Consider the following 21,046-nt stretch of genomic DNA (forward strand, 5'->3'; position numbering starts at 1 on the left):
AATGATAATTTCTTCTTGCTTAAGAAGAAAAGAGAAAAGAAAGACTAATTAAAATGAGTCGCTGTGGCATGTTTCACTTATTATTTCTAATCATTAAATTCCTCCTCATGTTCTTGATGGAGAATGAGCCAAGAGAATTGTTCTGATCATCCAAACGTTCATTGTGCATTCAAAAGTAAACAATGTGAATGATAAGAGTTTCAGTTTTAGTTAGTTAGCAGAATAAACTGATGCTACACAAATAAGGAAAAGAAAACTGTGAAAATGGGGACACTATTCACAGATGCCATAACTAGTACATAAAACACATATATATAAAACATACAACAAAATTGTAGGAAAAATTGGTTTGGGTGAGTGTGTGATTCAATTCAATGCAACAGTTCGCCTTGAGTTGATTGTGATGTCAGTCTGCGCCTCTCAGACAGAACAGGATCTCATTTTGTGTGATTGACAGCTATTGGCTGCTGACTGCTCAGTGTGTGGGCTTTAACTGCTGGAGAGGAAGCCCGCATTGAGAAAAGAGAGAAATTCTATAGGAAGGACTTGTAAATGAAACTCAGATGGCTGGTTGTATGAGAATAGAAAAAAGTCAAAGAAGTCAAGAGAGAAAATGGTCCATTTGATCGACATTACAATCACAACATGCTGATGGCTTCATGTGGGTGTTAGTCATGAGATTGGACATAATGTTTTACACTTCTGTCATTATAACCAACTGAGTAAAGCCGAGGGAAGAAAAGATTGTATGACAGGCAGGCGTATGATTGAGTGACAGGATGGCAGAATGATGAAAGGAGGGAAACGGGACAGAGAGGAAAGGAAACACCCCTATTAGATGGAAAGAGTATCAGGTTTTTGACATATTGCCGTCACAAATATTAGAACAGTTACAAATTGTCAACATACTGGATGTAGAGGTCATTTAAATATGGAAGTCTTAAAAGTACAGTAGCAAAAAGACAGTAGGTGTGTGTCCACCAAAGCGTTTTTAGCCTGCTGAAAACACCAGCACTCTTCTGAAAACGTCTTGAAATGCGACCGCTTCAGTAGCGCAGCGTTTCTTTTTTCAGTTGAGACGCTATATATCTGATTTTTCAAATAGTTTGTTTATGAATATAAAAATGTAGACACAATATAACATTCTTGGTCTGGCACTAGTTTTGGACATTCTTCAACTCTCGGCGACCGGCAAAAAACGCAGAGCATTCAGCGCTCAGCGTGAAATAGACGCTCAGCAGCGCTCCAATTGAAAACAATTTGGAAAACACACTAGCCTCTGGGAAAAAAAAAAACACTTTGGTGGACACACGGCCTAAGGGTCAGAAAAACAGTTGTGTAAAACTATATTACTGTTGTTGGCACAAAAACCCTGATAAAAATAATATCTGGACATCAGGGGAAAAATAAAATGATAAAGTATACTTCTAAATACAAATACTGTCTCTGCTAAAATTGAGCTCACCGGGACTACAGTCCCACACTAAATGCGCCATATCAATATGATTAATGAGCAACAATCGATATTGTTTTGTCTTTAGTTTTAATCAGGCTCAATCTGCAATGCAAAACGGAGATAACGGTGTCATTTGTAACCAATTAAATTGGCTCAGAAATTCAATGGATTCTTACATGCTGTGGACATGATCTTATTAGCGCTAAGACTTGCCTAATTGAAGCAGAGACAACAAAGCTAAGCAGAAAACTGTGTGGACATGAAAAATCCTGAACTGTCTGTAACAAGTTGGCATGTCAAATATTCCCATAAATCTGTCAAGAAAAGCATAATGTCACACCTACATAGCACACTGCAATTATCAAAGTCTACAAATCACAAGATACTTGTGTGTGTGTGTGTGTGTGTGTGTGTGTGTGTGTGTGTGTGTAAGTTTGACTATGGTTATGAATGCCATTTTTCTTCAAATGTCCTCACCAATATAGTGAAACATGAGCACATTTGAAGTAGTTCCCACATTGAATTGAAGTGCTCATAAATTATCCAAACCCTTTGCTTTAAATGTACAGATACCTACTGATAGGTTTAAAAAAAATTGTATATAACTTACACAAATCATGCTTCTGTACATCCTCAGAAATGATCAGACAAATCATTAGGGGAAATTGTAAAAAGTATTAATTTAGGTGTAGGGTTAGGCTTTGGGTCAATCTGTACAGTCATTATACACTACCGGTCAAAAGTGTGAGGTTGGTTCGTTTTTTTTTATGTTTCTGAAGAAAGTTTTATGCTCATCAAGGCTGCATTTATTTTATCAAAAGTACAGTAATAGCAGTAATATTGTGAAATATTAATTAATTTACTCCTGTGATGGCAAAACTGAATTTTCAGCATCATTACTCTTCAGTGTCACATGATCCTTCAGAAATCATTCTAATATGTTGACTTGGTGCTCAAGATACATTTATTATTATCATTTTGAAAACTGTTGTGCTGCTTAATATTTTTGTGAAACCCCAGATACATTTTTTCAGGATTATTTGATGCTTAAAATATCAAAACAGAATTTATTTGAATATTTTGTACCATTATGTTTTTACTTTCACTCTTGATCAATTCAATGCATCCTAGCTGAATAAACGTATTCATTTCTTTAAATACATATTTTGAATGGTAGTATAATTAGCTTAATTTAAAAGTAATAGAAGTCTATGGCATGTCTGCACATAGATAGCTAAGTAATGTGTGTGTTTGTGTACACAAGCATAAGCAATCGACTGATAGGAGATGCTTGGAAAACAGCCGAGGAGGACAACGGAGTTCAGACTCCAACCATACTCAGCAACCTGATATGAGCCAAGTCTGGAACAATGAACAGACAGACGGACAGTCATTGTGTCACTGTGGTTCTTTTCCTGGTTCCTCACCTGTTTGATGCACAGCAGCCTGTCATTGGTCTGCTGTATGTGCCTGTCCATCGAAGGAATCGAGTTCATCTTGACTGCTGCCTCTTTCTCTCTACCTGGAAGCCATTAAAGTTCTTCTCGCTGAAAAATGGACAGACAAAGAGAAGAGTGTGTCAGGCTGAGAGAAAAACGGGAGAGCACTTCAGCGCAAATCTGTGATCTCAACAAGGCCCTGAAAGACACTGAGTGCTCAGATGACATTTCAGTAGTGGCTGAGGAGGAGCCGTCCCATCCATCTTTCATGTTGACGGTGTAACTTTGACACTCCTCTTAGTTTCTTACAAGTAAAGCGCAGTAGTGATCTTCATAAATTATCAGCAACAGCACAACTCAGAAAGGATGGAGTAGAAGAAGTGTCAGTATGTGTGCTTACACTCTAATCAGACCTCTACAAATGCCTGAACCCCATCAGTGTGTCCATTACACGCCACTAAAGGTATCAGGCCTTACATTCAAGGTTATCAATTTAGCCTCTGCAGGCTGATTTACAGTTGCGTTCGCTGGCAAATAAACATGAGGCTCCGTGGCCAGCGCTGTAACTCACTGCGCCGACACGCGGAAGGATTAATTGGTGAGGAAAGGGAATGTCGGGACTTCATCTCTCATCTGACCACTTTACTGCCATCACTCTTAAAATTCCAAGTTACAAATGTGGGAGAAAAAAAAAAAAAACCAGACAGACAGCAAGATTCCCCCACCACCCACTGCAGAGGTCTGATAAAAGCGCTCTTCAAATACCTCGGCTGTGTGCGTGACAGGACGGGGATCGTCTCCGGCTCTCAGGAGGGTTAGATAGTGCCCTATATATGTTAAAGCAGTCAGTGCATTTCAGGAAGTGATTTCAGGACAGGTATTAAGAGTGCTTTCTTAAGCCCACATGAAATGTTTAAGCATGTAAGTCACGGATGAGACTGCATGTCTGGTACCTGCATAATAGAAGTGTGCTGAACCCACGTCAGATTCATAAAACAGCACGACACGCCACAGTTTGAGCCTAAATAACCACCAAATGTGCAGCTGAATGCAATCACTGCTAATCATAATAATAATAATAATAATAATAATAATCAGTATTTGTATTGTTTCCCAGTAAAAAATTAAACTCTCATGAGAAGAAAAAATTGTGCTCTATTTAATCAAGAAGACTTGTTCAAACCATAAATACACTACATTTGTCAGAGGATTGGGTCGGTAGGATTTTTTGAAAGGAGGTAACTAAGGCTGCATTTATTTGATCACAAATACTGAAAAACAGTAATATATACATATTTTTAAATAATTTTTGATCAATTTAATGCATCCTTTCTGAATTCAAGCATTGAAAAAAAAAAAACTTAATGACCCAAATTTTTGAAAAAATAAAATAAAAAACAAAACGATATTCTCTCTAAAAAAGTCATATCTTAAGCAATTTTGCTTCTAAATTAAATATTATATTTTTATATTTTTTCAGATTTGTTTTTTAGGAATTTTAGGAGAAAAAAAAAACAGGAAATAAATATGGTTAAAACTCCCTTGAGTCCTCCTTGTCTCCTTGTCCCTTGAATGCAATGTAAATTGCTCTGGATATAAGAGAGTACTCTTTTTTGGCAAAGAGTAAATGTAATGCTAATTTGGCAAAACTGCTCCGACAGGATTTGGGTCGATGTGGCTGCATTAACGGTCAAAGGCCAGCAGGTGTCTCTCTCTCTCACACACTGCAGCCCTGCCACCCTGACCATCAGCACCACCACAAATAACTGCTGAGTGTTCCTTTAAGCCTTTACAAGCGCTACAAATCCTCTGCTCCAACCCACTAACAGGGAACGCTCAAACCAAAGGCTCGCCTGTCTGACCTTGTGGCTATTGATTAACTATTTCCCTCCTTACCCCGCTGTCACTCTCACCTCCAGCTACGAGCAGTGCGAGGAAGAATTGGGGGGGTGCTCACTGTCCTCCTCCTCCTCTCTCTCGTGAGACAGCTTTTGTTTGGTGTGCAAACTCTAAGCTACGGGCTTCCAAGAGGGTGGTGATGACATGAAAACATCATTACAGTGGCTGCTGAACATCCTGATCTATGACGTCAGAGAGCCGTAAAGCAGAGCCTAGAGTCCAAAACTCCACACAGCTTGATCACCCATCCCTCTCTCTCTCTCTCTCTCTCTCTCTCTCTCTCTCTCTCCCTCTCTGTCGCTCTCTCACCCCTCAAGCAATGAAGGCTGGAAAAACACCAGTTATATAACACACCAACTACCTCAATGAAAACAAACTCTTGTTCTCATTATTCAAAGAGAAGCAGAAGCTAGCCATGGAGTCACTCCAAACAGAAAGTATACAATCAGATATGATGGAAGCATTTCACAATATTTCACTGCTCTTGGCCCTGACTAACTCAAATCACATATGCTTTAAATATAATAATAATAATAATTATTAATATAGCTGCAAGCAGCAATACCGGGGCCAAGCGCAAAGAAGAAGACAAGACATGCCAAAAATGCTGGCAATGTCAGATCAACGGCAGCAATGAGCAATTAAAGACCTAGTAAGGTGATTTTAGGCAAAATAGCTGTAAAATGATAAATACAGTCAATAATAATGATTTAATGATTTATCACTTTCAACCAATAGGTGGCACAGTTACGAAATTGATGTGGTGTGGTCAGAATAAGGGAACAATGACACATGCAAAGATTGGTGTCAATATATCAAAGCAGAGTGTCAATATAGTGTCAATATGTCATTGCAGAGATATAGCCTCAAGAGGCCTTTTCATTATAAGTATGGACCACATGGCGGTGCTGTTTTGAAACCGTTTAAGCAGCTTAAAGGCATGGTGCTGATGGCCAATTTCAAGTTTCGTAATGATACACCAAATCATTTGTGAAGCATAGCATTTTATATCATAAAACTGCATTGTAGTCAATGGGAATTTCATGTTTTGTTCTATTATAGCGCCACCAAGTGGCACAATCCTATCATTTTTTTATGTGTCCTTGGAGTGAGCCCATACATGTCTGTGTCAATTTTGGTGAAAATATCTTGTGTAGTTTTGGAGTTATATACATTTATATGAAAAAACACATGAAAAATGACTGACACCTGACTTTGATTGGATTTTACACCCCCTTACTATCAATATTTTGACATTTGGGCATTATTGTATAGCTATCGACCTATGTTTCCGAACTTCTGATGCTGGTTTCGTCTCGATCGGACTAGTGGTTTCGAAGATATCAGCTAATGTTTTTAAAGTGCTAAATTACAACGCTGCACAAATAATACGCCGAAACCTGGCAAGTCTGGTATCGTTGGACTCGGCGAGGATTCAGGAGACAAAAAAGTTACTCTCATGAAAATAAGTCAATCTCACCTAAAGTTATAAGCATTTGAAAAAAAAAATTCTCCACTAGGTGGCGCTGTTTCGAAACTTCTTGGGCTCATTCAGGGCACCGTGTTGATGACCCAAACCGAGTTTCGTAACAATCCGTTCATGTGTTCATAAAATACAGCATTTTAGCACATAATTCAAAATGGCCGACAGCCAAAATGGCCGATATGGTAAAATTGAATATCAGACGACTCGGCATGCCGTCCTGAATGTAACGAGACCACTTTTATGATTTTTGGACAAACAGTTCAGAAGTTATAAGCAAAAATAGCCATTTTTCGTATCTCTGGACCAGTAGGTGGCGTTGCGCCGAAACGCTGCATGTTGCCTCAAGTCATGCTTGTGATGAAATGTACCAAGTTTGGTTTGAATACGATAAAGCGTTGCGGAGATATTGCCTTAAGTGTGTTTTTGCAACCGCTACGTAAAATTTGTTTGCGCGTTTATCGCAAATGATTTGACGAATCAACTTGATTTGCAAGATTTTTTGTCAGCATGGTCTGAAGATGATCTGGTTAAATTTTCGTGCAAATCGGATGAACCGTCTAGGACGAGTTCGTAAAAGTAGGTTTTTCGGAAAATTAAAAATGGCGGGAAAATTTTTATGACGGAAAATGACTTCATAGTGTCCAATCGTCTTAAGCCAAGGAATCAGAGGAAAAAAGAATTTTGTTTCTAGCCCTTATGGTTCAAAAGTTATTAGCATAAACATGAGTCAAATTTTGGACTGATGGTGGCGCTAGAGGGATTGAGTTAGAGACTCCAAACTTGCTATGGAGACACTTGAGACCGTCCTCTATAAGTGTGCCGAATTTCATAACTTTTTACCATACGGTTCTATGGGCTGCCATAGACTTCGTGGCGGAAGAAGAAGAAGAAGAAGAAGAAGAAGAAGATGAATAATAATAATAATAGGAACGGGAACGGTTTCAATAGGTGCCTTCGCACCTTCGGTGCTTGGCCCCTAATTATTGTTATTATTAAACACACACACACACACAAAGGACATGTAATTTTTTTTTAATATTAAGGTTATTCATTAAAACATTAGTAAAATAAATTAAGTTGACAAACATGAATAACAGAAATAAAACTATTGGTGAAACCAGTGACTGGTTCTAATGAACCAATATCAGTCTTATAAAAACAAATTTTGTGGAATTCACACCGTCAAAACCATACAAAATGAGATGAGGTGCTGATATCCAGGTATTAAGAAGTAAAACAGCAGGGTATAGAGAACCTAAACCTCCAAAAACAGTAGGTTAAATCATATCAGATGAACGAGACTAGACAAAATTCATACTCTCAGAACAAAAACAAAAGCAAGGAAGGGAAGTATAAAAAAACACACTGTTTAATCTTCAGAAAGGTGGGGTTAGAAAGAGGGTTGAGAGAGAGAGAGAGAGGCAGGGCGAATTATCTCTTCATAATCAGACACACGCTGCATGAGTGAGTTTTGCATTTCCACTCACGCTTGACTCCCTTTTTCAAAGGTAGCTCTCTATAAATACCATCAGTCACTCTCTCGGGTTAAGGACAGGGATTGAGAGACTGATACCAGCCTGGAACACAATTCAAGAAAAAGGCCAAGCTTAAAAGACAGATCATAATTACAGCTCACGCTCTGATCCCACCAAGAGATCTTCTCAAAGCAACTCGACTCTCATTCGCCACTTTAATGCAAGCAGAACATCAGTTCTACACAGCCAGAAAATAAACTCAATCAGCATAATGTCTTTTCGATCTTATTCTGGCCAAGTGCTGCCCACTTAGGCAGGAAAGATCAGTCTGACTGACATGTAAAATGAACAAATCACAACTGATCTTCATTTTTCATGCCATTAAATCGGGACAGTTCACCCAAAATACAAATTGTGATATCATGTCATTCCAAACGTGTGTAAGTTTCTTTCTTCTGTGGAAAACAACAGATATTTTCGTTTACTGATTTCCATTGATTAGACATTTCTCAAAATATCTTATTTTATGTTCCATAGAAGAAATATAGAAGAATATACAGAGGAATATACACTAATGCTCTAATCTAGTTTACATTTTTCTCAGCATCTCAAACACAACTCTTTGTTATGTGAATATTTCCCATAGATCTGATTCCACTGACCTGACAAACTAATCCAGTGATTAGTTCTCCATCAAAACAGTTCATACTAATCTACATCAGTGAACTGGTGAACTCTTGATTTCAGGGCGTTGAATAGCACCAGCCAATTAGATGAAACCGGTCTTGTGCACAGTATGCCTCAGACGGTCAGTGCATGGACTGCGGGCGGTCTGTGGGTGTAACATATGAGACTAGCAGGACCTGCTCGCTTTCAGCTTGGATAATCAGAGTTCAGTCATACTAAAGATCAGACCAGACCGCCAGCAGAGAAGAGACAGAGGAAAGTGTTCTCAGCACCTGTTGGTGTGACCGCCGCAGCTGAGAGGCAGAGAGGCATGTGTCCACGGCAAGGGCACCTGCGTTTGGCGTCACATTCTGCCGTCTGTTTGGATCGATCACCACAAACTAGCCACAAATAGCGGCACCAAAAATTATTTGGACACTTACTACATTATCGTTCAAAAGTTTGCGGTCAGTGCATTTATTTATGTTATGCTCACCAAGGCTGCATTTATTTGATCAAAATACAGTAAAAACTGAAATATGCGTTACACTTTAAAGTAACTGTTTTCCAGTTGAATACATTTTAAAATGTAATTTACTCCAGAGATGGCAAAGCTGCATTTTCAGCATCATTACTCCAGTCTTCAGTGTCACATGATCCTTAAGAAATTATTCTAATATTCTGGTTTGGTGCTCAAGATACATTTCTTATTATTATCAAATGTTGAAAAGAGTTGTGCATCTAAACATTTATGTGGATTTTCCGGATTTTTGATGAATAGAACAGTATTTATTTGAAATAGAAATATTTTGCAATGTTATGTCTATTTAATTCATTCTTGCGGAATAAATATATTAATCCCAAACTTTTTTTGATGTTACTGCATGATTGGATAACCAAACTTAAAACCAAATTGCATTGGCAAACAAATGATGCTAGAGCTTATCTCTGAATTAACACTATTCCATTCAAGTTGCCCTAAATTTGGGTCTTGTAAACATAGGTAAACAATCATTTTTAATCAACTGATTTTCATGAAAAATGTGCTTGTGTTGCTTGTCTTCAAAATACAATGATATTTTGTTTTCTAAAGCAATAATCTTCATATATGTTTAAGTGTAAATGTATCAAAAGTTCACAATCTCAAACTTTCCCATAATTGTTTTGCTGGTCGACTAATTCAAACACCTTTTATGAAGATGGAACGCAAAAACTGTGTGAAATATAAAAATAGTGAAAGATAGCCAAGCACATAAACCGTTCTGTTCTTGCTCTGAAGCCATTTTCTGTGTGTGTGGCGAGGAGCAGCGAGCTGGACAGTGGCCCCTGCAGACAGCACAAGGCAGCATTTGTTATGTGAGTCCAGAAAGGCAGCGTAAAGGCTCTCCACTGCTCTCTATTGTCCTGACCTAAAATGTGCCGTAATCTCCCGAGCAGTCTCTCTAGCACCATATGTGTGTGTGCTGGCCTCCTCCTGCCCCCATCTCTGCTTTTTTCCCTCTCTTTCTCCCCCATTCTCCCCTGCCACTCAATCCGCCCCTCCTCCCTCCTCTCTCCTCTCTCTCTCTCTCTCTCCAGAACCCGGGCAGCGTGCTCCTTTAACAGGCTGGGGAATGGATTCATTTCATCTAATGTGGTTTGGTCTGAAGCAGAGCCACTCACCCTGAGCAAGAGGCTCCCCACTGCAGTCATGTGTTTTCATACAAGCCAATCAACACGGCCGCACCGGCTCACCATCTTCCCCCATCGCCACCCTCCCTCTCTCTCTTCCTCTCACGCTCTCTATTTATTTCTTTCACTCACTCTACCTTCCTCTTACTCTCAAACTGACTCCCCCTTTCCGCTTTCCCCCCTCCCTTTCTGCCACCCCCTCCTTTTCTTCTTTACTCTTTACATCTGCCTGAAGCTTTCTGTTTCATTCTGGTCACAAGGCACTTAGCTACTGACTCGAGTCTGCTTTTCTGTCCCTTCACCTCTCTCCTCACCTCATCCTCCACGATATCACAGTCCCCATCTTTCCTGCTCGCTTTAATTTGCCTTTTCTGTTCCTCTTTCTATACCTGTCTCTCTCTCTCTCTCATTATTTGTTCAGAGCTCGGATCTGTTGGGATCCCTGCTGGAACAGAAGGTTGGTGTGGCCCATCTGTGAGCTGATCAGAGAGGGGAGGGCATATGTACAGACAGACCACCCCCCACAAACTCCCCTGAACTAACAGACTATTTTAATTAGTGGTCAACCATTAGGGGGGTTTCAATATAATGCTATATACTATGCTATATACTATATACTGCATTTCGTTGCCTTGTACTTGTACTTGTGTAATGACAATAAAGTTGAATCTAATCTAATCTAATCTAATATACATGTGATGCTAGCCAGTACAATCTATTTATTAATTATATTTATTAAAAGCAAATGAGATGCATAAATGCAAATGCAAAAATTAAGCAAACAACCTTATTTAATTTACAAAATATTAACAAAAAATAAATACTCAATATTTCAATTATGCAATTACTTAAAATGTGTGAATATTTTTTCAAATGTATTGTTGATATACAGCTAATATTGGGTATAAGTTAGTTAAAGTTGTTCAAATATGTATATATATATATATATATATATATATATATATATATATATATATATATATATATATATATATATATATATATATATATATATATATATATATATATATATATACATATACATATACATATACATATATACACTCTAAAAAAAAAAGGTTCTATATTGCACCAAAAATGGTTCTTGGCTCGTAATCATAGGGGAACCTTTTTTAGTGCTATATAGCACCAATTTTGGTGCTTCAGTGGTTCTTCAGCGGTTCTTCAGCAGTTCTTCAGAGGTTCTTCACTGGTTCTTTGACTAAGGTGCTATATAGCACCTCTGAAGAACCGCTGAAGAACCACTGAAGCACCAAAATTGGTGCTATATAGCACTAAAAAAGGTTCCCCTATGATTACGAGCCTTTTTTTATATGTGTATATGTATATGTATATATATATATATATATATGTATATGTATATGTATATGTATATGTATATGTATATGTATGTATATGTATATGTATATGTATATATATGTATGTATATATATGTATGTATATATATATATATATATATATGTATGTATGTATGTATATATATATATATATATGTATGTATATATATATATATGTGTATATATATATGTGTATATATATATACACACACACACACACACAATATATACACACATATACACATATATTATATTATATATATCAACTTGTACATAAGCTTGCTTGGAACATTGTTTGATCAATCAAAACTGAGGACTAGAGCTATCTGTTGTACAATCAGAGACATATTGTGTACAATATACTTCTTTACAAAAATGGAGAACATGGAACTAACAGATATTATCTGTACACGCATATCATGATGAACGCTCATATCCGAAAATGTTCAACACTGTGATTCTTCACGCGCTGTATTTCTTCACGATACCTTTACACCTCTGTAGAAGCGGAACGACCTCCGTCGGTTTGACCTTGCCCTTGAGTAGGTGAATGAAAAGCACATCACTAACAGGGGGAGAGTATGGCTGCCCTGAAAATAATGTCAACCCAGCGTTTCCTGTGTGAAGGGAGCAAAATGCATCCTGGCCTCATACTGAACTGCTGCTGGGCCGCTGCACAGATAATATCCACTTTAATTTCTCACCTGAGGGCAACTTCTCACGAGGGAGCTGCTGACGCCAGGTTGGGGATGTGACAGACATTTTTCATCAGCTCACCGCATGATGCCAACACAAAATAACCTTTTATACTAATCTGGGGTCAGTTTTGATTTTTATATTGTGTATCAGTGTGATTTATCGCTAAACTTTCTCCAAAAGTGTCAGTTTAGACATCCTGACCTTCACTACACAGAAACAATTTTGACATCACTCAATTAAGTCAATTAATTACCCAATATAAAGAGAGTGATGAAGAAAATAAACTCTTATACCGCCAACTATCCCTGCGGCTTGTGCACTTCCCAAAACGGGCAGCCAGTTTTGAAATTGTCCGCAGCTGTTTAACCATTTGATATTTGAGAGCGTTTGGCGTCTATAAATATTGAACAGCAGTACGGTGCCAGGGGTCTCTACAATGGCAGGTATGTGTCACCAGATACCCCAGGACAATCCCATCATGCCATGAATACGTTGGGGGGAAACAGAGACGGTGTTTCTAGGGCGATTTGTGAACTCACTCTCCCTTCTGCTCTCATTCCTCTGTGTCTGCTCATTTCAGCTCTGATTCACTGCGCAGGGCAAGACCAGAGCTGTGAAAAACTCCAGCTATCTCAGATAAGAGCTCTGTGGGTCTGTGTGGCGCTCGGCCCGTCCAACTCGAGACGGCAACAAATCACTGTGTGCGTAAATCACGATTTAACCCTTCGCTCTTATCAACAAACCGCCCAGGATTGCCAATCATAGCTGTTGGTGTGTGCGTCTTTGTGAGGCTGAGCAAAAGCATGTCCAGCATTCCAAACAATTTTCTCTCACCCTCCTCTGGCTCATCCTGAGATTCTCTCATTTGTCAGAGTTCGCCAACTGCCAGGTCTGGACAGCCCTGTGTAAATAAACCAGGAAGTGCGTCCATCTCACAGTGGGTTAGAGTGGCAGGAAAAGTAAACCCGCTCAAGTCCCCCACTGGTAAAACTGCTTGTCTTGCATTATATGATGATTATAAAACAGTGGTTCTTAAACCATTCAGATAGTGGACTATGTCAGTAAAACAACAATTGTGGACTAACTAACAAACCAACTGAGAGAAACCACCATCTACATCAAAACAACTTCCTACAGTTTTAAATAATGTACTTCACAGCTCGGATATCCCTTAATAGCCTCACTTTTCCCAATCCATAACTTTGCCAAAATGCTCTTATTTCACTGAAATAACTTGACCGTAAATCACATATTAATCACAAGGTTATTCATAATAAACCTTCATACTCAGATTTAGACTACCATTCTAAAGTTTAATCATTTTAGAAATTACTTTAAAGGGTTAGTTCACCCAAAAAAGAAAATTCTGTCATTAATTACTCACCCTCATGTCATTCCCAACCCGTAAGACCTTCGTTCATCTTCAGAACACAAATTAAGATATTTTTGATGAAATCCGAGAACACTCTGACCCCTCCATAGACAGCTATTTAATTAACACTTTCAAGGCCCAGAAATGTTAAGACATCGATAAAATAGTCCATGTGACTCCAGTGGTTCAACCTTAAATTTATGAAGCGACGAGAATACTTTTTGTGTGCAAAACACTAACAAAGATGACGACTTTATTCAGCAAATGTCTTCATATCCGTGTCAGTCTCCTACACTGTTGACGTAGTAAATACAATCCAGCACTTCCGAGTTACGTCAGCGCTACGCCAGCACGCCGGCTTACCAGTGGCCGATGCTGTTCACATGAGCACCACAACGCATGCGTGTCATGCTAACCTAACCCTAACGCAGGAACTGACCAACGTAAACTGCGTAGGAGACTGACACAAACATGACGAAATTAATGAATAAAGTCATTATTTTTGTTTGTTTTTTTACGCACAAAGTATTCTTGTCGCATCATAAAATTAAGGCTGAACTACAAGACTATTTTAACAATGTCTTTACTACCTTTCTGGACATTGAAAGTGTTAATTAAATAGCTTTCTATGGAGGGGTCAGAGTGTTCTCGGATTTCCTCAAAAATATCTTAATTTGTGTTCTGAAGATGAATGAAGGTCTTATGGGTTTGGAACAACTTCACAATTTTTGGGTGAACTAACCCTAATGGTTAGAGAGTCGGACATGTAACCCGAAGGTTGCGGGTTTGAGTCTCAGGTCCGGCAGGAATTGTTGGTGGGGGAGTGAATAACCAGCGCCCTCCTCCACCCTCAATACCACGACTGAGGTAAGACCCTTGAGCAAGGCCCCAAACCCCCAACTGCTCCCCGGGCGCCGCAGTAATATGGCTGCCCACTACTCTGGGTGTGTGTTCACGGTGTGTGTGTTCACTACTGTGTGTGTGCACTTGGATGGGTTAAATGCAGAGTACAAATTCCAAGTATGGGTCACCATACTTGGCCACACGTCACTTTCACTTTCACTTTAATACATTCAATTGATTAAAGTAAAGAATAAAGATAGTGAATACATTTACATTATATAAAAAAAATCTAATAAAACAATGCTTTTTTTAGCTTCATATTAATCAAAGAATCCTGATGTCTCAAAAAAAGTATACAAATATTAAGCAGCACAACTGTTTTCAACATTGATAATATTAAGTAGTTTCTAAGATAACAATATGTTTCTTGAGCATCAAATCAGTATATTAAAATGATTTCTGAAGGATCATGTGACACTGAAGACTGGAGTAATGATGCTGAATATTCAGCTGTGAATTGTCTGTTTGATCAAATAAATGCAGCCTTGGTGAGAATAAGAGACGTTCAACAAAATAAAAAGTAAATAAATAAATCTTACAGACCTCAAATTTTTGAGCAGTGTATCAGTTGATTAATTCAGTGTTGGTGTGTCGTTTACTAATTGTTATTATTTAATTAAAAACAATTATTGCAACTGTAATTATAAAATAACTGACAAACATTGCACCAACATTGATTCGGTTGAATAATCAATTTCCTGTTTCGATTTTCTAAATGAACTCCAATCAATCATATCAAGCGAATCTTAAATACATTGTAGTTATATATCTGTTTCTGTATATTTTTTCATTACCATTACTCCAGGCTGTGGTTATGAATGGATGGTCAGTAAGTCTTCAAAAATCAGGTCACAGTGAGACACATGATTGTGAATCTTATGTACTGTTCCCATCTAAAAATAGCCCCTAATGCACATCAAGGCAAGGAAGCTACTGAGCATCTCTCAAAGCATAAAAGACGCCTTCACATGGATTCAGAAAACATAGTCCCGTGAGATGTATGTTCGTCATGTGAAAGCTACAAAGATTTCAGACATTGACATATCAATTTACTTCTTTAAAAAGAGAGAACCTAAAACTTGGCTGCTATATGAAAACGTTAGAAGTTTACTACACCAATTTATTATTTCTGTGGTATCATGGTAGAAAATGCAGTCTTTCATAAGGATGTATAAATTCTGAGATTTCTAATTTAGGGTGACAGCAGAAAGGAGGAATTCCAGGCCAGGCTTTTTAGAACAAGAAAAAAAGAGAGTAATTTATGTTCCTGCACTGTTGGTAAAAGTGAATGGCTGTATTTCAGGCTGGGGATGAGAGCTCTGGCTCTGTCTGAGAGCTCAGCAGAACAGAACATTGGGTTTGTGGACCATGAGTGAGGAGTAGAGCTGACAGGCCGGTGTAAACCGAACCCTGCAGGCAGCAGACCAGCTTGGCTGCTGCTGGACACCTCGGGGCTCCTACTGCTGAATAGGTAAGCTGAGAAATTCCACAGCCTTCTGTTTCAGGCCTGCCCTAAAAGTGCTGAAACATCAGCAACTGCAGTCTACAGCTGGGCTCTGAGCTCTATCACTCACACACTGAAGGACAGGAGCTCTCTCCCCTATGTCAGAATATCCAAAAACAATACTTGTAAAAAATGTTGTTGGTGTGTGCGTCTTTGTGAGGCTGAGCAAAAGCATGTCCAGCTAAATATGTACAAAAGTTCTGGGCATTAGTGCTTTTTTAATGTTTAATGCCAATAGCTACAGAAGTGTTATTTCTCACTCATGTTTCATATAAGCATACACTTTGAGTGCTTTGTGCAAAAAACAATGCACCACTTTATTTACAAAATATTAATTGAATATTGGCTTGAATGTGGTAGTTGCGTAGGCTGTCAATGGAGGAACAGAAAGCTCTCCATTTGTATTCCGAAGATGAACGAAAGTCTTACGGGTTTGGAGCGACATGAGGATGAGTAATTATGCTGCCTTCATGTGCTATTGAAAATTTCATAATTCCCACCTCAGAAATCGTGATTACGAGCTTGTTGGATTCCAGTGCTTTGTTGTCGGAATAACCAGGAATCATGGACACCAGGTTTATTCTTGCCTATTTATTGGGAAAATCTTATTCATATAACCAAAATTCTATGTAGTGCACATGCACTGACAACCATATAAACATTTACCAGATAGTCAGCTTCCTGCCGATTCGGTCATTTCGGTCGAATGCAGGCTATTTTCGCTGTGTATAAAACATAATACGCTTCAAATGATTACTCGTATATGCAAATATTGACTACATTAAATGACAAGACATGATGATCTATCTATTTTGGGGGGAAAACTAATAAATCATACCTGTCACAGCAGTAGTTTTCCCCGCCATCATGTTTAAAGTTTATGGCATGGCCATCTCTGGAATTTGGGTATCAAAATTATTTCCGAACTTCCCAGTGGCAAACATGACATCAGAGGGTGTTCATGTGTTAAATTTTACCTAGGAAACTCAAATTTATGATAACTGTACGATAGCACGTGAAGGCTGCATTAATGACAGAATCTTTATTTTTGGGTGAACTAACCCTAATTTGAACAGCAGTTTGCATCACTTATGTCAGTACCTTTGCATCCAAACAAAAACTGATCAAACAAAAGCACATTATGTAAAAGACATTGCCCTGATTTACAGCAAGATAACAGATGAAAAAAACCAAGTGATTCAAACACAGCCACACGCTTGCATACTGTTCACAACCGAAACATTTTTCAAAAATCTCCCAACATCCGACCTCCTGCTCGGCAGCTCCTGCTGTGGCAGAGTTTTCTTGTGTTTTATAAGACAAATCTAATTAGTGTGAAACTCCAATTAAATGAAAAGAAAACTATTAGAGGCACACAAAAAAACCTCCAGGAATAGAACTTGTCAATAGGGTGTAACTCTGCAACTCGTTATTGGGTAAAAAAAGAAAATATATGCTGATGAACCCAGCTGACTGAAAATACAGTGTTTTAATTATCTCACTCTCTAATTAAAGAGACTGATCAATGGCACAGCGCTTATAGCTCATAGCTGCTACACCTGTTTACAAGTGCTTTGTCTGGGGGCTACAGAACTGAGTACAGCATGTTAGAAAAGAGGTTTGGCTGCTTAGGAAGCACTCAGATTGCACAGCTAATAGGATCAATTTGAAATTGATTGACATCAAACTCACATGATCTTCTGGACAGGCCGTGTCTGCTTAAGCAGCGGTCAGCCCTGTTGGAAAAAAAAAACATAGTTGATCAGCAACATAGATCAACCACCCTCACTGAGAAGTTCAGCATCATCAACTTTGATCAGCAAAGTTGATCACAACAAGTGATCAGGGTCAGTTTTGAGAAAATAGTATAACAACAATCGGTCACACTTTAGTTTAGTATCCAATTCTCACTATTCACTAACTATTAACTATGAACCTCAATAAATTTGCCTAATTACTGCTTATTAATAGTTAGTAAGGTAGTGGTTAAGTATTATGTAGGATTAAGGGATGTAAAATATGATGATGCAGAATAAGGCCTAAATATGTGGCTTTTTTTTACTAATAAACAGCAAATATCCTAGTAAAATGCATACTACCGGTAATAAGCAAATAGTTAATAGTGAGAATTGGATCCTAAACTAAAGTGTTACCCAACAATCTTTTAATATTTGTATTTCAGTTAAATTACATAAATATACAATTATAAAATACAAGTATTCTTAATATCTTACACAATACTTAAATCAAATTATAATAAAATAAATAAATAAAATAAATAAAATAAATAAAATAAATAAAATAAATAAAATAAATAAAATAAATAAAATAAATAAATAAAATAAAATAAAATAAAATAAAATAAAATAAAATAATAAAATAAAATAAAATAAAATAAAATGATACAGATACAGATACATGTCAGGGTGATATAACTGTCCTTGTACTATAACGAAGATTGCAAAAGATGATTAAAAAAAAGAAGATTGTCAAATCATGTCAAATCATGTCAATTGTTTTCATTTAAGTCACTGCTATTGCTAGACGTGCAAGATTGCATAGCGGCAAAATGTCCGAAAGAAAGTACGATAGCGGAGCACAAAAGCGGAAATACAAAGGTAAAAAACAACAACGTAACCAAGATATACAGAAAAAAAAAAAATCCCTCAATTGACTGGATACTTCAAGGCTGCTGAATCTTCATCCAGTCGAAGACCAGATTCACAGCAGGAAGACTGCCAGCTAGAATCTGTATTTTTTCACGTTATTTCACGTTAAGGAGGGTGATCAGGTATTTTCTCCGTTCTGAGAATTCCGTGCCGAGAACGGTTTGTAATTGTGCCTTTCCGTACCAGGCTCAAGTGGAAACACAACAGGAACCGTTCCTTATCATTCTAAGAACCGTTCGGCCCGACGGTGGAAAAGCGGCTATTGTTCACCTGCTCGTGAATGGGTCAGCCACGCCGGCGCCCTCAGCAGAGATGGAGGGAATCCCGTTGTTTTTATTGTGGATTTGTTTTATACACATTTAAGTGTATTGCACTGTGGTTTGTGTCTCAGTAAGGATGTCGTGATTTTGCCTCAGTAAAACAGGGTGTTCTGCACTGATGCAGAAGCTGTAGGCTACCTTGGGCCGGATTCACAAAACATTCTTAAGAATGAAATTATTCTTAACTGCCAATTTCTTCTTATTTTCTAACTTAAGAAAAAATATAAGAATATTTTGTATTCCCAAAAACTTTTCTAAATAATCTTCTTATCCTTTTTCTTATGATTGTTCTTAAGATAAAATGTAAGAAGTATTCATATTCACGAAAATAATGTTCTTTAAAATCATCGTAAATAACTTAAAGTTAGGATAACCTCCAACCTATCTTAAATACCAATTCTACTGTTAATGTGTCACAAATTGTAGTTTTAAGACTTTTTCAGGCGAGAATGTACTTATTTAAAGATTAAATCTGTGGTTTATTTATAAAGAGAGCGCCTATTTTACAATTTTATCTGCCGTTTTCGGAGTTGTGAGATCCAGGCGTTCACCGGATGTTCAGCGCTCGTTAACCCCGGCGAGAGTAGCCTTACCTCGGCTAGTCCTTCTGCCGTCTGCCTCGGCCTCTGACGTCTCTGAGATATGATTAGTCTTGTGTCGATCTAACAGCCGATCTTTGGTACTCAAGCTGCATTATTGATAAACGACTAGGCTCTTATAAAATAACGATTTTACAGACACGGCACATTAAAAACACGACATTGAGTGATATACTCCCGTCAAGCCAGTCACGACGAAAATAGTCTGCACACTTATTATGATATCTACGGTAATCTGCAGGAAGCGCAAAACGACGAGCTTTGAGGTGTTTTTCATTCAGCGATTGTTCAGTAATACCTTTCAATAAAATAAAACCATAAAACACCTTTTATTTTCTTCTTAAGTAAAACATTTTCTTAAGAAAATATTTGAGAACTTCTAAATAATTTTTCAAGAATTGCACTTAGGAACATTCTTGTGAACTTCTTAGAATTTATCTTAAGAATTTTCTTAACTTTTTTCTTAAGAAGATTTTCGTGAATCCGGCCCCTGTTGGTTTATAAAGCTAGCTTGCAGTTGAACTGTGAATGCAGGGAATCCTGTTGCTTTGCTGTTTATGGTTACATATTTCCTTTGTAATTGTTTTGTGGCTGTGGTGGCAGAGGGTAACATCTTTCCACCATCTCTGTTAATTAGAGGGCTGCTTTTAAGCACTGGGCACTGTGCTTGTTTGTATTTGTGTTTTGTTTGTAATGTTCAATTTCTCATTTTACCTATGTGGTGATCATTTTTGTACTGTGGTGGTCCACCACTTGAAGGAACGTAGAGGAAACACTTAAGTATTGGCTGTAGGGGTGGGAATCACAGGTCAACACACGATACGATAATATCACGATATTTTGCCCACGATAACGATATATCACGATACCAGCGATTCTGTGACAGACGATATAAGAAAATCACCCACGATATATCACGATATCATTTTGTAAATGGAAAAAAAAGCATCAAAAAAGTCATATGATCATGTATTTAATTTATTAAAACTTCATCTTTTTTGAAATAGCATTAAAGTACAGTAAGTGCATATAAAGCTATCAAACAGCCATGAGAGAACAGTTTCTGTGACTAAATGATTTATAATAAAGAAAGGTCACATCACTAACTTATTCACAGCAGAAACATTTCATATTTAGAAATTGCAAAATGCACACATTAATAAAAATGTACAAAAACACACCCAGTATAAAACCTTATATAATAAAATATGGTCACATTTGAGTACCAAGCGGTACAATATTATACTTGTCTTTTAAACATGTACACTGTCAGAGTCCTGCACGGGTGAAAAACATCCTAGTGTGTCGGATACGGGTGCAGGTCGGGTAGGACAAGGGAGAAACACGGGTCTAAACACAGGTTTTAAACAGTCACGTGCAAACGAAAAAAAATAAAATAAAAAAATAAAATAAAAAAATAAATAAAAATAATAAAAATAATAAAAATAATAATAATAATAATAATAATAATAATAATAATAATAATAATAATAATAATAATAATAATAATAATAATAATAATAATAATAA

The 21,046-nt window shown here is 37.6% G+C and overlaps 1 protein-coding gene across 4 annotated transcripts in view; it reads right to left on the reverse strand.

Moving 5' to 3' along the window:
• Positions 1–21,046, reverse strand: part of zmiz1a (zinc finger, MIZ-type containing 1a) — a 154,973-nt gene that overhangs the window by 39,880 nt on the left and 94,047 nt on the right. For all 4 annotated transcript variants that reach the window (XM_079842059.1, XM_079842060.1, XM_079842058.1 and 1 more), the window contains 2 exons: positions 17,621–17,664; positions 2,884–3,003 (listed from right to left, as the gene is read on the reverse strand). In XM_079842059.1, coding sequence (XP_079698185.1) covers positions 2,884–2,952 — 69 coding nt within the window. In that variant the 5' untranslated portion in view covers positions 2,953–3,003; positions 17,621–17,664. The remainder of the gene's footprint in view (positions 1–2,883; positions 3,004–17,620; positions 17,665–21,046) is intronic.

The sequence above is a fragment of the Gobio gobio genome (assembly GCF_949357685.1).
Source record: "Gobio gobio genome assembly, chromosome: 18".
Lineage (NCBI taxonomy): Eukaryota > Metazoa > Chordata > Actinopteri > Cypriniformes > Gobionidae > Gobio > Gobio gobio.